Source organism: Polypterus senegalus, chromosome 9 (genome assembly GCF_016835505.1).
Source record: "Polypterus senegalus isolate Bchr_013 chromosome 9, ASM1683550v1, whole genome shotgun sequence".
Classification (NCBI taxonomy): domain Eukaryota; kingdom Metazoa; phylum Chordata; class Cladistia; order Polypteriformes; family Polypteridae; genus Polypterus; species Polypterus senegalus.
The window spans coordinates 176,200,577-176,215,162 of record NC_053162.1 but is presented as its reverse complement, the minus strand read 5'-3'; the positions used below and the strand labels follow the sequence as shown (position 1 = coordinate 176,215,162).

Sequence of the window (14,586 nt, the reverse complement as noted above, 5' to 3'; positions counted from 1 at the left end):
GTGTTTAAGTTGAAATTCTAAATTCTACGATATTCCAAATATCAAGAAAAGTTGATTTTTAGCGTGATGTGTATAAAAGTGAAATTCTCTCATCCTAAAATTGCAATTTTCATCAGAGGAATTATGCATTTTTTATATATAAAATGTTACAGCAATCCTTTATTAAGTGTATCAGGACTTTACATTTTCTCCTTTTGTATAGCAGCTTGTATTAATCCAGAGAATCATAATTCTGGTTTTATTGTTTGATACTTGAAGGTGAAGAGAAGACTCTGCCTCCAGCTCCAATACTGATGTTACTGTCCACAGATGGAGTTCTTTGTCCTTTCTATCTAATTAACCAGATACCTGGAGCAAAATCGTTCATTTCGGCTCCAGGGATATTGGATTTAGAAGGTGAACGAGAGCTACAAGCAGGTAAATTTATATAATTTCTTTGTAATCCTACTGTTAATGATGGTCTTTTTGCTAAAATCTTGCTGTATATATGGTTGCAAGGACTTAATAGTATCACATAATTCCTGCAGATCTGCAGCATCAATGTGCTACTTTAAAACACCTCAATCTATGTAATCCTTATGGTGCTCTTTTGGAGTTAGATCTTTAGACTTTGAAGTAAACTGAAATCACTGTTATGTTTCTGCAACTAGCCGGGGAATAATACATGTTTTACGACATGGTGCAGTATTCTGCTGCAAGAGCCCATCTTTAACTGGTGTGGAGAATCAGCCCGGTCCCAGACAGAAAGAGGGCACACAAGTCCAAAACACACATGATTATTACTTTTTCAGCACACAGTGCACAAACCAGTAACAATAAGCTCAGTCCTTTTCCTTAGTTTCTGTTTTTCTTCTCTCCTTCTGCCGCCTCCACTCATCTCGCCTCCTGTTCAGCCTATATACATTGTACTTCCAATACAACTCAGAGTCCTGCCACGTGCAAAAGTTCGCTGATGAAACTGCTATCGTGGTATGCATCAGGAGTTGGCAGGAGGAGGAGCATAGGAACCTAATCATGGATTTTGTCAAATGGTGCAACTCAAACCACTTACACATGAACACCAGAAAAACCAAGGAGCTGGTGGTGGATTTTAGGAGACCCAGGCCGCTCATGGACCCTGTGATCATCAGAGGTGACTGTGCAGAGGGTACAGACCTATAAATACCTGGGAGTGCAGCTGGATGATAACTTGGACCGGACTGCCAATACTGATGCTCTGTAAAAGAGAGGACAGAGCTGACTATACTTCCTTGGAAGACTGGCGTCCTTCAACATCTGCAATAAGATGCTGCAGATGTTGTATCAGATGGTTGTGGCGCGTGCCCTCTTCCACGCGGTGGTGTGCTGGGGAGGCAGCATAAAGGACGCCTCACGCCTGGACAAACTGGTGAGGAAGGCAGGCTCTATTGTAGGCACGGAGCTGGACAGTTTGACATCCATGGCAGAGTGACGGGCACTGAGCAGGCTCCTGTCAATCATGGAGAATCCACTGCATCCACTAAACAGTATCATCTCCAGACAGAGGAGCAGCTTTAGCGACAGACTGCTGTCACCATCCTGCTCCACTGACAGACTGAGGAGATCGTTCCTCCCCCACACTATGTGACTCTTCAATTCCACCTGAGGGGTAAACGTTAACAGTCGACAAAGTTATTGTCTGTTATATCTGCATTGCTATCACTCTTTAATTTAATATTGTTTTTTATCAGTATGCTGCTGCTGGAGTATGTGAATTCCCCCTTGGGATTAATAAAGTATCTATCTTCCACGAGCTCTATCCTCTACCTCCCGACTCCAGCTCCTCAAATGGAGTGAGGTGGTCCCTTGCACTCGGATGTGCTCCAGGTGCACCCTGACGAGTCCATGGTTGAGTTTCCAAGCTCTGTTCCCGTGGCCCTGATGCCAACCAGAGTGGCTGCCCTCTCGTGTTCCGGGGGAGATATTGTTTCTCTCCCGGTCCTTCCCTTTTCCAGGTGTCCCATCCGTCCATTACACTGGGTAGATTATGACCATAAAAGGATGCATATGGTCAGCAGTAATCCTTTGTGGTTGTGCTGATGACACTTTACAGGCATTAAAGAGTTTTAATGCACCCTAACAAACCTTTCCTCACACTACTACACTGCTGACGTAGGGGGCAGATCTTTTTAAGTCTTGTAAGTTACTAGGTGGGGCCACCGTGGATAAGACAGATACTCAATTGGATTGAGATCCTGAGAATTTTGAGGCCAAGTCAACACCTTAAATTCCTTGTCCTGTCCCTTAAACCATTTCTGAGCAATTTTTGCACTTTGTCAGGGCACATTGTCCTGCTGAAAGAGTCCACTGCCATCAGTGAATACCATTGCCATGAAGTGGTGTATATGGTCTGCAGTAATCTTTAGGTAGGTGGAAGTTGTCAAAGTAACATCCACACGAATGCTAGGACCCAAGGTTTTCCAGCAGGATATTGCCCAGAGCCTCACACTGCCTCCGCCAGCTTGCCTTATTCCCATAGTGCATCCGCGACCATCTCTTCCCCAGGTAAATGACACACGTACCCAACCACCCACATAGATCTGAAAGAAAGTGTAATTTATCAGGCCAGGCCACCTTCTTCTATACAGTAATCCCTCGCTATATCGCGCTACGACTTTCACGGCTTCACTCCATCGCGGATTTTATATGTAAGCATATCTAAATATATATCACGGATTTTTCGCTGGTTTGAGGATTTCTGAGGACAATGGGTCTTTTAATTTATGGTACATGCTTCCTCAGTTGGTTTTCCCCGTTGATTTCATACAAGGGACGCTATTGGCGGATGGCTGAGAAGCTACCCAATCAGAGCATGTATTACGTATTAAATAAAACTTCTCAATGATCTACGATGTGCTTCCCGCACCTTCGAATACTTAAAAGCCCGAACAGCACGTATTGATTTTTGATTGTTTGCTTTTCTCTCTCTCTCTCTCTCAATCTGACATTCTCTGCTCCTGACGGAGGGGGTGTTTGCACACTGGCCTAGAGGATACAGACCCTCTTCTGAAAAATGCTGAAAGACTACCTTCACATTGCCCCCTTTCTTGCGGCTGCTTAATTTTTGATTGTTTGCTTTTCTCTCTCTGTCTTTGTCTCTCACTCTCTGACATTCTCTGCTCCTGACACGCACTCCTTTGAAGAGGAAGATATGTTTGCATTCTTTTAATTGTGAGACGGAACTGTCATCTCTGTCTTGTCATGGAGCACAGTTTAAACTTTTGAAAAAGAGACAAATGTTTGTTTGCAGTGTTTTAAAGTCACTGTCTCTACAACCTCCTGTGTTTTTGTGCAAATCTGTGACCCAAGCGAGACAATATAAAAATAACAGTGTAAGCGTATGGTTTTTACTTTGCGGATTTTCACCTTTCGCAGGGTGTTCTGGAACGCAACCTCTGCGATCGAGGAGGGATAACTGTAGCTTCATGATCCAATTCTGACACTTGTGTGTCCATTGTTGGTGCTTTCAATGGTGGACATGGGTCGGCATGGGCACTCTGACCAGTCTGTGGCTGCACAGCAAGCTGCAATGTCCTGTGTGTTCTGACATCTTTCTTTTATAGCTGCCATTTACATTTTTCAGTAATTTGTGCTACAGTTGCACTTCTGTGGGATCGGACCAGAAGGGCTAGCTTTCGGTACCCCATACTCATCAATGAGCCTTGGGCGCCAGTGATTCAGTTGTGAGTTCACTGGTTGTCCTTCATAGTACCACTTTTGGTAGGTACTAAATCAGGTTAGTGGAAAGACCCCACAAGACCCGCTATCTAGTAATTATAATTTGGCCCTTGTCAAAGTTGCTCAGATGCTTATGCTTGGCCTTTTTTCTGCGTCTAACACATCGCCTTCAAGAACTGACTGCCTAATACAGTTGGTATAGAAAATAATCCCCCCCTTCAAAATATTCCCATTTTTTTTTGCTTTACAGCCTTAAATGAAAACGCACAAACCAATATTTTTTCCAGTTTTACTTACTCAATGCAATCTATAACATCCAAGTGAAAGATATCGCAGCTGCAGTTAGAAGAATTTTAAAAAATAAAAAACAAGAAATCCTGAGATTAATAAAGGATCACCCCCCTCCTAAACTCAATCAGGTGCAAGTGCCCACCATTTCCATTGCAGACCATGGTTACTGGCTTCCTTCCACCTGTGATTAATTGTAATGAGTGTGAAGCTGGTCCTGGAGCATCCATTCCCTTGCTTGGTAGTGCATCTGACAGCACACAACTGACTATGAGTGGCAAGCCACTTTCAGAAGATCTCAGGGATAGAGTTGTGGACGACATAAGACAGGAGATGGATGCAAAAAAATCTCGAAAGGCTTTATCAATCCCAAGGAGCTCAGCAAAGTCCATAATAAAGAAGTGGAAAGTGTTTGGTATTACTAGGACCCTCCCTGGATCCGGCCATCCCTCCAAACTGGATGGAAGAGCAAGGAGGAAACTAGTAAGAGAGGCTACCAAGAAGCCAGTGGCCACTTTGAAGGAGTTAGAGGATTTTATGGCAAAAAGTGGTCATTATGTGCATGTGATAACAATTTCACAAGCGCTGCACAATTGTGCCTTGTTCAGGAGGGTTGCAAGGAAAAAGCCACTTTTCAAGAAAGGCCACATTAAGGCTCATTTGAGCTTTGCCACAATGCACCTTGAAGAGTCTGATGCCAAGTAGAAAAAGGTCTTATGGTCAGATGAGACCAAAATTGAACTATTTGGCCTTAATACCAAACGGTACACCAATGCAGCTCACCATCCGCAACACACCATACCTACAGTAAAGCATGGAGGTGGCAGCATCCTTTTGTGGGGGGCCTGGGGCTCTTGTTAGGGAAGAAGGAAAAATGGATGGGGCAAAATACTGTCAAATTCTTGAGGAAAACCTGCTACCCTCTGCCAGAAAGTTGAAGATGGGCAGAATGTTCACCTTTCAACACGACAACGACACAAAGCACGCAACAAAATTGAACATACAGTGGCTGAAAGAGAAAAAAGTGAATGTCCTCATGTGGCCAGTCAGAGCCCAGTCCTAAATCCCATTGAAAATCTGTGGAAAGATTTGAAGATAGCAGTCCACCAGCGCTCATCATCCAATTTGACCAAACTTGAATAGTTCTATAAAGAAGAGTGGGGGCAAATATTACTCAATCTCGGTATGCAAAACTGATAGAGAAGAATCCCAACAGACTCTAGGCTGTCTTTAAAGCAAAAGGTGGTTCAACAAACTATTGACCAGGTGGGTTATCCTTTATTAATCTCAATAGGATTTGTTTTTGATTTTTTTTATAATCTACAACTAATACTGTAGCTATGATATCTTTCACTTGGATGTTAGAGGTTGCATTGAGTAAGTAATGTTGGGAAGAAATATTTTTTGTGTGTGTTTTCATTTAAGGCCGCAAAGCAAAAAAAAATGGGAATATTTCGAAGAGGGGGATTCTTTTCTATACCCACTGTATATCCCACCTGTTGAGAGGTGCCATTGTCACAAAATAGTCAATGTTATTTACTTGACCTATCAGAGGTTTTAATGTTGTGACTAATCAATGTGTATTTGTTTATTTATTTTGAATAGCAGCCTCTTCAGTACCACTTCCTAAAGTGAATGCTACTCCGGCTCCAAAGCTTCCAGTGTCCACTTTTTCTATGCCATCCATTGCACTGGCCCCACCAAGTTTTGCAAGCCCATCTGTTCCAGGAGAGACTAAGGTGTTGCCCACAGGTTTCTCATTCTCTGCTACAGCTGTCGGCGCCACTCCTTTCGCTCTATCTCCAGCAGTGCCCAAACCAGCAGTGTCAAGTACAAATGTGGATACATCCTTATTGACTCTCTCCAGCGCCAAAATCTTGGCAGGACCTACTACAGGGCTTTCACTTTCTTTTGGCAACTCTAAACCTTTGGGAGAAAACTTTGTTACACCACCAAGCATGTCCTCTCCAGTCACTGCGTTTAAAGCTAATTCTGAAGTGTCCACACCGGCACCTAAAGTAAATCTAAATGACAGGTATGTGTCTTCCTTGCATTCATTATTTGTGCAAAGTCTATTTCAAACTTTTGAATTTTCTTGAACACTACTATTCCATAAACATGCTGGTAATTTTTTTGCTTATCTGTTTTCTTTTTTTATCCTCTTTGACATAGCCAGTTCTGTTATGTATAACTGACAATTCTTATGTTCCTGCTCTGATATTGAGAGGGATGTTAAGCTGATTTTCCTAAATAACCTCCTGGAAAAGCCTGGATTAATAGTGGTCAATTCTAGTAATAGGCATTGCAGTAAAACAAAAAAGTGTCCTGAATTTAAAATCTTTTTTTCTTGCTTGTTTTTGATTTGTGATCTGTACTTTAATATGAATTGTTCCTTAGCCCAAACTTAAACCCTGTTACTGTTTTTCCTCTTTTCTCTAGGTTATCCACAGACAAGTTTCCTTTAACCTCTACACCAAATCCTTCATTTGGAAGTCTTATTAACCAGAGTTTAGCGCCTCCTACATCAACACTAAATAGAAGTAGTGCAACCTTGGGTAGGCAAATCTTATAACCTCCTGTAATGATTGTGAGAGATTTGTATCTGATCTTGGCACCACTGTGTGTAGAACGGGGCCAGCCTTGGACATCGTGCTCCGAGATGAACTTGGCACAATCATGCATAGTTTATAGTTGCTAAATAATTGGTTGTCTCCCACATTGCATAAAGTCCTGCTAAACAGGATTAGCACATTAGAAAATGGACAGACAGGTTTTATTTTTATTTTAACCTGAAGAATCTTGAAAGTAGCAACATACACAATATTTCCAAAAGTATTGGGATGCCTGCCTTTACACACACTTGAACTTTAATGACATCCCATTCTTAATACAGAGGCTTTATTATGGTGTTGGCCCACCATATATAACAGCTTCAGCTCTTTTGGGAAGGCTTTACACAAGGTGTAGGAGTCTGTTTATGGGAATTTTTGACCAGGAGAGCCTTTGTGAGGTCAGGCACTGAAGCTGGCTCACAGTCTCCGCACTAATTCGTCCCAAAGGTGTTCTATCAGATTGAGGTTAGGGCTCTGTGCAGGCCAGTCAAGTTCCTCCACACCAAACTCGCTCATCCATTTCTTTATAGACCTTGCTTTGTGCACTGGTGCACAGTCATGTTGCCATCCCCAAACTGTTCCAACAAAGTTTGGAGCATGAAATTGTCTAAAATGGCTTTGTATGCTGAAGCCTTAAGAGTTCCTTTCACTGGAACTAACTGGGCCAAGCCCAACCCCATACCATAACCCCCTCCCTCCCATAAACTTGACACTTGGCAAATGCAGTCAGGCAAGTCCCGTTCTCCTGGCAACTGCCAAACCCAGACACGTCCATTGGATTGCATGATTCGTCACTCATGAGGACACGTCTGCACTGCTCTAGAGTCCAGTGGCGGTAGGCTTTACACCACCGCATCCGACGCTTTCCATTGCACTTCGTGATGTAAGGCTTGGATGCAACTGCTTGGTCATGGAAACCCATTCCATGACATTGTCTCCGCACTGTTCTTGAGCTTTTGGAAGTCTGTAGCAATTGACTCTGCACATTGTGCGCCTCAACATGCTGTTGTTCCCAGTTGCTTCCTCTTTGTTGTAATACCACTAACAGTTGACCGTGGAGCATTTAGTAGCGAGGAAATTTCGCGAATGGACATATTGCACAGGTGGCATCCTATCACTGCACCACGCGTGCATTTATTGAGTGCCTGAGAGCGACCCATTCTTTCACAAATGTTTGAGGAAACCGTCTGCATGCCGAGGTGCTCGATGTTATACATCTGTGGCCATGGAAGTGATGGGAACACCTGAATTCAATGATCTGGAGGGGGGGGGTCACAATACTTTTGGCAATATAGTGTATATGATTGATTGAACAATCCAAAGTTTGCTGTGAGGTTCCACATCTGCAATAAAAGCAAGTAATTGGAAATCTTTTTTTACCGGAATGTACTTAGGATAATGTAATAAGCCTATGATCAGCAAGGCAGCTAATCTGAGAACGCTTCCAACCTGCAGACGTTTTTATGCTTGATAACTGGAGATCAGTTATCCAATCGCGCAAAACGCGTGATGACACACTTTGGATTTGTAACAGTGCTAGATCAACAAAATGTATTTTTAAATCTTTATACATTTCTTGTTTTATTTTTAATGCCATTGGAAGAACCATTCAAAAGCAAAATTATAATCATCTCTTAATCAAATCATTGGCGTTTGAAAAAATGAGTCACCTCTGAATTACAGCTGAATGCTTTAAACAGCAGAAAGTCGAAGAACCTCGTATTAACTCTGCCTCTGTGTGTATCCACACCACAAGATTCCCAAAAGTTAAACAATAAGTAAATATACCAGTTACTCACATGCCACTTGAATAAGAACATTTGAAACAACAGAATTGTATTGCCCCTCTCTTGACAGTGGTATATGAAAGGGACTGACCCTTGTGTATTTTTGCTAGATGAGAATGAATCTCAGTGTTAGAAGCATCATGATAGCACAATATTTGCTTTTTGCAGTTTTTGGGGTCTGGATTGATTTGATTGTGAAACAGGAAAAATACACTAAACCACTAAGGCTAAGCGTGTGTAATTCATATATTTTTAGTACACCAGAAATAGTCTTTTTCTTCTTGCAAAATCTGCAGCATAGAAATGCCTTTCAGACTTCAAACTGTTGGTTCACTCCGTCGAGATGAATTGTTGAGTTAAAGAAACTAATGGGTTTAAATATACGTTTTTTTACCTGTAAAAAATGCTTTATTTGATGTTCATCGTTCAAAAAAAGAATTCTTACTAACTCCTTTCTGGTAGAAGTCATTTCATAGTGACCATGGTGACTGAAACTTTGTATTTACTGTAAGTCATCTGAATAGTTAAATACTGTTTTATTCATCCCATTCAATATGAAGAAAGGACAGAAAATGGTCTCAGATTAAGAATAAATTGAACATTTGTGCATCTGTCCATTAACACATACAAGAAATCATAATCAATAAGATCCATTGTCTTGTGGATTAAATCATCAGAGGCTAAGCAACTTAACTTTTCTTTTTCAAGTTTACTATAAGCAAATGCTTGAAAACAATTCAAGGTTTCAGAACATGGATCTTGAATTTATTAACCCTTTATTTGTGTTGGAAGAAAAGAAAATCTTTTTTTTCTGAAACAAAATCGAATCTATATTTGAGAAGTGATTGATTTAGTTACCTTTTCCTGTATTCATATTTAACATTTCACTTATAAAATTAAATTGATTTAATGCATATTAACATTACCAAAATATATTTAAATATCAAGTACATTTCTTTGCCTTTTGTCTTTCAGGATCTTCCTATCCTGCACCTCCTGTATCGGGTCAGAAGCCAAGCGCTTCTATAGCACCCTCCAGCAAAAGCAGCATCAACTCATTTAAGGTAAATGTTAAAGTGAGGTCATGAATAATCATATTTGTTTTTGGATTGTGTGGGTGGCGTGCATATAAAACTGGCACTTCAATATACCATGAGTTTACAATGCAGGTGTGATCACATGGACGTCATCTCATTTGCATACAATTTAGCTGATATGATGATATATGCAGTGTATGTATATATATAATCTTTTTTTTTTTTTTAATAATTGTATATTTTGTTTTATGTTATAGTGCCAGTCTATATCTGATGTAATCTACAGGAATTTTAAAGTAATTTAGACAAGCTATTGAGCTCAGTTGTTGCTGAAGTCCGATTTGTTTTATTTACTAGAAAAGACAGAAACTGCATTACTTTTTAAAACAGCGGGCTGATTGTGTCTAAGGCATGAAAGTCCTGTCTTGCAATAAAAGCATGTTTCTGCACAATTACACTTTCACGTTAAGTGATGAGAAAAGTCTTCTAAAAAGTGGACTAAAGCGTATTGAAATGGCCTTGCTCTTTATGTATTTGAACTTGGAAAGCTATCCTATTAAATCTGATGCTGAAACACAAGATGATGGAAGAAATTGATGGTCTTATTTAATATACTGACAGAAGTATTGTGCTGCTTACACACCTTTTAATACTTACCCACTTGCCAGTCAATGGTATCAATTCGATCATCCTCCAGGAACTGCCTGCATACTCTCACCACATGAAGCCGGGCATTGTCTTGCACCAGGAGGAACCCAGGACCCACTGCACCAGCATAGGGTCTGACAATGGGTCCAAGGATTTCATCACAATACCTAATGACAGTCAAGGTGCTGTTGTCCAGCCTGTAGAGGTCTGTGTGTCCCTCCATGGCTATGCCTCCCCAGTCCATCACTGACCCACCACCAAACCGGTCATGCTGAACAATGTTACAGGCAACATCACGTTCTCCACGGCTTCTCCAAACCCTTTCACGTCTGTCACGTGCTCAGGGTGAACCTGCTCTCATCTGTGAAAAGCACAGGGCACCAGTGGTGGACCTGCCAATTCTGGTATTCTATGGGAAATGCCAGTCAAGCTTCATGGTGCTGGGCAGAGAGCACAGGGCCCACTAGAGGATGTCTGGCCCTCAGGCCACCCTCATTAAGACTGTTTCTGATTGTTTGGTCAGACATTCACACCAGTGGCTGGAGATCATTTTGTAGGCTCTGGAAGTACTCATCCTGTTCCTTCTTACCCAAAGGAGCAGATACTGGTCCTGCTGATGGGTTATGGACCTTCTATGGCCCTCTCCAGCTCTCCTAGAGTAACTGCCTGTCTCCTGGAATCTCCTCCATGCCCTGGAGACTGTGCTGGGAGACACAGCAAACCTGGCAATGGCACGTATTGATGTGCCATCCTGGAGAAGTTAGACTACCTGTGCAACCTCTGTAGGGTCCAGGTATGGCCTCATGCTACCAGTAGTGACACTGACCGTAGCCAAATGCAAAATGAGTGACAAAACAAATGAGGAGGGGAAAATGTCAGTGGCCTCCCTCCACCTGTTAAACCGTTCCTGTTTTGGGGGTCATCTCATTGTTGCCCCTCTAGTGCACCAAAGCAGCTGAAACTGATTAACAATCCCCTTTGCTACTTAACTGAGCAGATCAATAGCACAGAAGTTTCACTGACTTGATGCTATACTTGGATTAACAAGTGTTCCTTTAATTTTTTTGAGCAGTATATTAACTAGGAAAGGATGGGGGCCTGTGCTGATAGCACGTTGCGGCACTCACCCCCCCCGACAAACCACCTGGATTGGGACCCGAGTGCAGCGAGTGACACCTCAGCACCACATTGGAAAAGTGTTGAGTTGTTGTTTTTTTATGGTGGCTGGAGTGCCAATCCTGCCATCAATCCCCAGGTTTTCCCTGCCAATTGGACTGCAGATTAATGTCATGCCGAGGACAAAGCAATTGCAGGGTAAGGGCCTTACTCAAGAACCCAACAGAATAGAATCGCTTTTGACGTTTACAGGATTCAAACAGGCAACCTTCAGATTGGCAGCGCAGATCCCTAGCCTCAGAGCCACCACTCTATTGATAGACACACTATTTTTAAATAATCACACTACATTAATCATTAATTACATTAATCACACTACAAAAATGAAACCTAACAGCATTTGCAGGAGTTCATAGATGTAGTCCATAATTTTTAGCACAATATGTTTAAATGCCAACAAACGAAGAAGTATACGTCTTAATATTCTGTAACAATCAGGATATAATTTTAGGAGTAGAAGGAATTGAACCATTAGGATTTCTCGATGTAACAGGTTTCATAGTGTTTTGGCCATAGTGTTAATCTATACACTAAAAAAAATAAATTAAATTTTATTAAGACAGATGTCAAGCAGATGCACCGTTTTTATTAAACAGATAAATTGGGACAAATGTTTAAGCAAGGAGATGGTTAAAGAACATGTTTAAAAATTATATTGCATTCAATACAAGACAGGTTTATCAAAAAATGTGGAAGGACAATGAAATGTAAAAGGACTCCTAGAAGTCCAATAAGGAGATTAAAAGAATTTGTAAAAGAAAAAGTAGCCAGACAGCATGTACAAGACAGATTACTCCAGTACTAACTGCGGGGCTTATGAGCATTTGAGGGCCGCTTTGAAAATCTGGATATTAGGAAAGCTTAAAGGCAGCTGGAGCAAACATTCTGCAGAAAATTGAAAAGTTGACCCAAGTAGGTTCTCTCAATATTATTCTAGTAATAGAGCGGTGAAAGAGGAGGTGAAGTGTTTTGAAACGCTAAGTTTGAAATAAAATATATGATAAAGGAAAAGCAATTGCTTTCAATTCATATTTTTTCTTAGGTTTTCATGCAAGGTTAAGTCGATAATGTTCTGCTTTCTACAGGGACTGTTAAGATGACATTAAAAGATTAGGATATAAAATTGAGAGATAAGTGCTACTCCAATTTAAAGAGACCAAAATCATATGACTTGCTAGAGCTACATAATTATGCACTCTTAAGATAAATTCTGAGTTACGGATTTGCATATATAAAGAGATAATGCACATTTCTGAAAAATTTGCTAAAGATTGCACTCTTGTTACTGTCTGTTGCCAGTCAGAATAAAACTATAGGCCAGTAAATTTAACGCATGTTATCGGTGAATTAAAAATTGATTAAGGAAAAGATTGAACAATAGCCGTAAAGAAGAGTGTTTAGATCAATGATTCTTAATCTTTATTGAGTCACGAGCCCCTTAAGAATCTGATGAAAGATATGGACCCCCTTCCCCAGAAATATTCACATCAACACAACTTTGAATGCAATAAATATAATGTACTTTCTTTATTGAGATTGGATTGTCTCATACAACAACAACATGTATTTATATAGCACATTTTCATACAAACAATGTAGCTCAAAGTGATGAAGAAAGAGAAAAAAGACAAAATAAATAATTAAAATTAGGGAACACTAACATAGAATAAAAGTAAGGTCCAGTGGCCAGGGAGGACATTTAAAAACAAGAAAAACTCCAGACGGATATTAATTAATTATATATTTATTAAACATATATGACATACACAAACTATTTTTAAACTTTAAAGTAAACAATCTAAAAAAAACTCCTTTTTTTTAATGCAAAAAGTAACGGCCACTTATTATAACTATGAAATACAATCCTCTTGTGTAAATTAAAACAGATCTACTACTACGACGTTTTCTACTAGCATTGCTACTACATCTACTCTAAATCAGCAGTACAAGGGCTGTAAAATATATCTAAATGTTAATTTTTTTCGGACCCATCCGGACTCCTTGAAACCCTAGGGGGTCCACAGACCTCAGATTAAGAACCGCTGGTTTAGATGGAGGAAATTATGTATCACTAATTTGACAGTCTGTCAAGAAGCAACAAAAGCATTTGATCAGAACAATGCATGTCAGTCGTTTGTCTTAAATTTTTAAAATAAGATGTAATTACCACATGAGAGACTAATGATCAAACTGAAAACTGGAAGTTGTTGCAAAATTGACTCAAACACAGAAAGGGTTATTTTATGCGCGCAAGTTCCTCCATATTGGGTAATGTTAAAAGTATTGACCGTCAAGCATCAGTGCGCTTTTTAATTTGTATAATTGATCTTAATAAAAAGCTTTCAGGTAACACTAAATGAGAATTATTGGCTAATACCCTAGAGTTGTGGTTCCCAACCTTTTATGTTCACCCCACCTACAAAGCTAATATCACATTTGAAAATGAAGAAGTCAGATTTCTCATTTTTGAACCACATACAGCACTGTGGGTGAACAAATTGAACTCAATTTATATTTTATGCACAGAATTAAAAGCTTATATTTTTTTGAAGGATTTATTATTATAAATCTAAATAATCATCTTGTAAATATGTCCCCTGTGAAGTTTAGACAGTAGGTCTGGGTTTTGGGGTATCCCGCGAAGCATCATGCACTGTGAGGAAATGACACATAATCAAGTATCAACTGGTTTCAGACCCCATGAAGCAACAGGTACCTGCATGCTGCTACCCTGATAACACTGCAGTTCATACACGGATGCACCACACAAGTATAAATGCTGCACTACTGCCAGGACCACCAACAGGAGAGATGGGCAGAGTGTAAGCAGTAGGTGCTGCATCCAGTTCAGTCCCCCCCTTGTCGTCAACCTTCCCAACTCGGCAAAATTGTCGATCAAACCTTGAAATTTGAGACGGGTTATAATCGGGACTTGCACAGAAATCAATACTAGACCACACCCTGCTCTACGGATCATTGCAAGGACCAAATTTCATTCTCAAAAAAAGTTTTTCATCTTTTTGAATACTCTTTTTGAATACTGAACATTCTGCGGCTCATTGCCAGGAGACAATTGAGCAGGCAATGCTGGAGTCTTCACAGATCAGGAGCACTAACTAATAAATGACCTACAAACCAGTACATGTAAGTTACTCAGTTAACAGGATGTGGTGTAGATTGTGGTGCTTTCACATTCTTATGTTTTAATTATACATTGGATTTGGGGTTAATGCATTGTTTAAAATGTGAATTGTGGTACAGTCTTCCATCCCAATTTGGATTCTTGTGTGGGTTATTTTTTTATGTAGTTAGTGTTCACATTTTTCTTATACTTTTTTCCTT

General features: G+C 40.3%; 1 protein-coding gene across 3 annotated transcripts in view; it reads left to right on the top strand.

Annotated features, from left to right (window-relative positions):
• Positions 1-14,586, top strand: part of nup214 (nucleoporin 214) — a 118,956-nt gene that overhangs the window by 17,261 nt on the left and 87,109 nt on the right. For 2 of the 3 annotated variants that reach the window (XM_039764392.1, XM_039764390.1), the window contains exons 11-14: positions 259-417; positions 5,590-6,019; positions 6,424-6,539; positions 9,359-9,447. In XM_039764392.1, coding sequence (XP_039620326.1) covers positions 259-417; positions 5,590-6,019; positions 6,424-6,539; positions 9,359-9,447 — 794 coding nt within the window. The remainder of the gene's footprint in view (positions 1-258; positions 418-5,589; positions 6,020-6,423; positions 6,540-9,358; positions 9,448-14,586) is intronic. The other variant, XM_039764391.1, reaches the window with a different exon arrangement.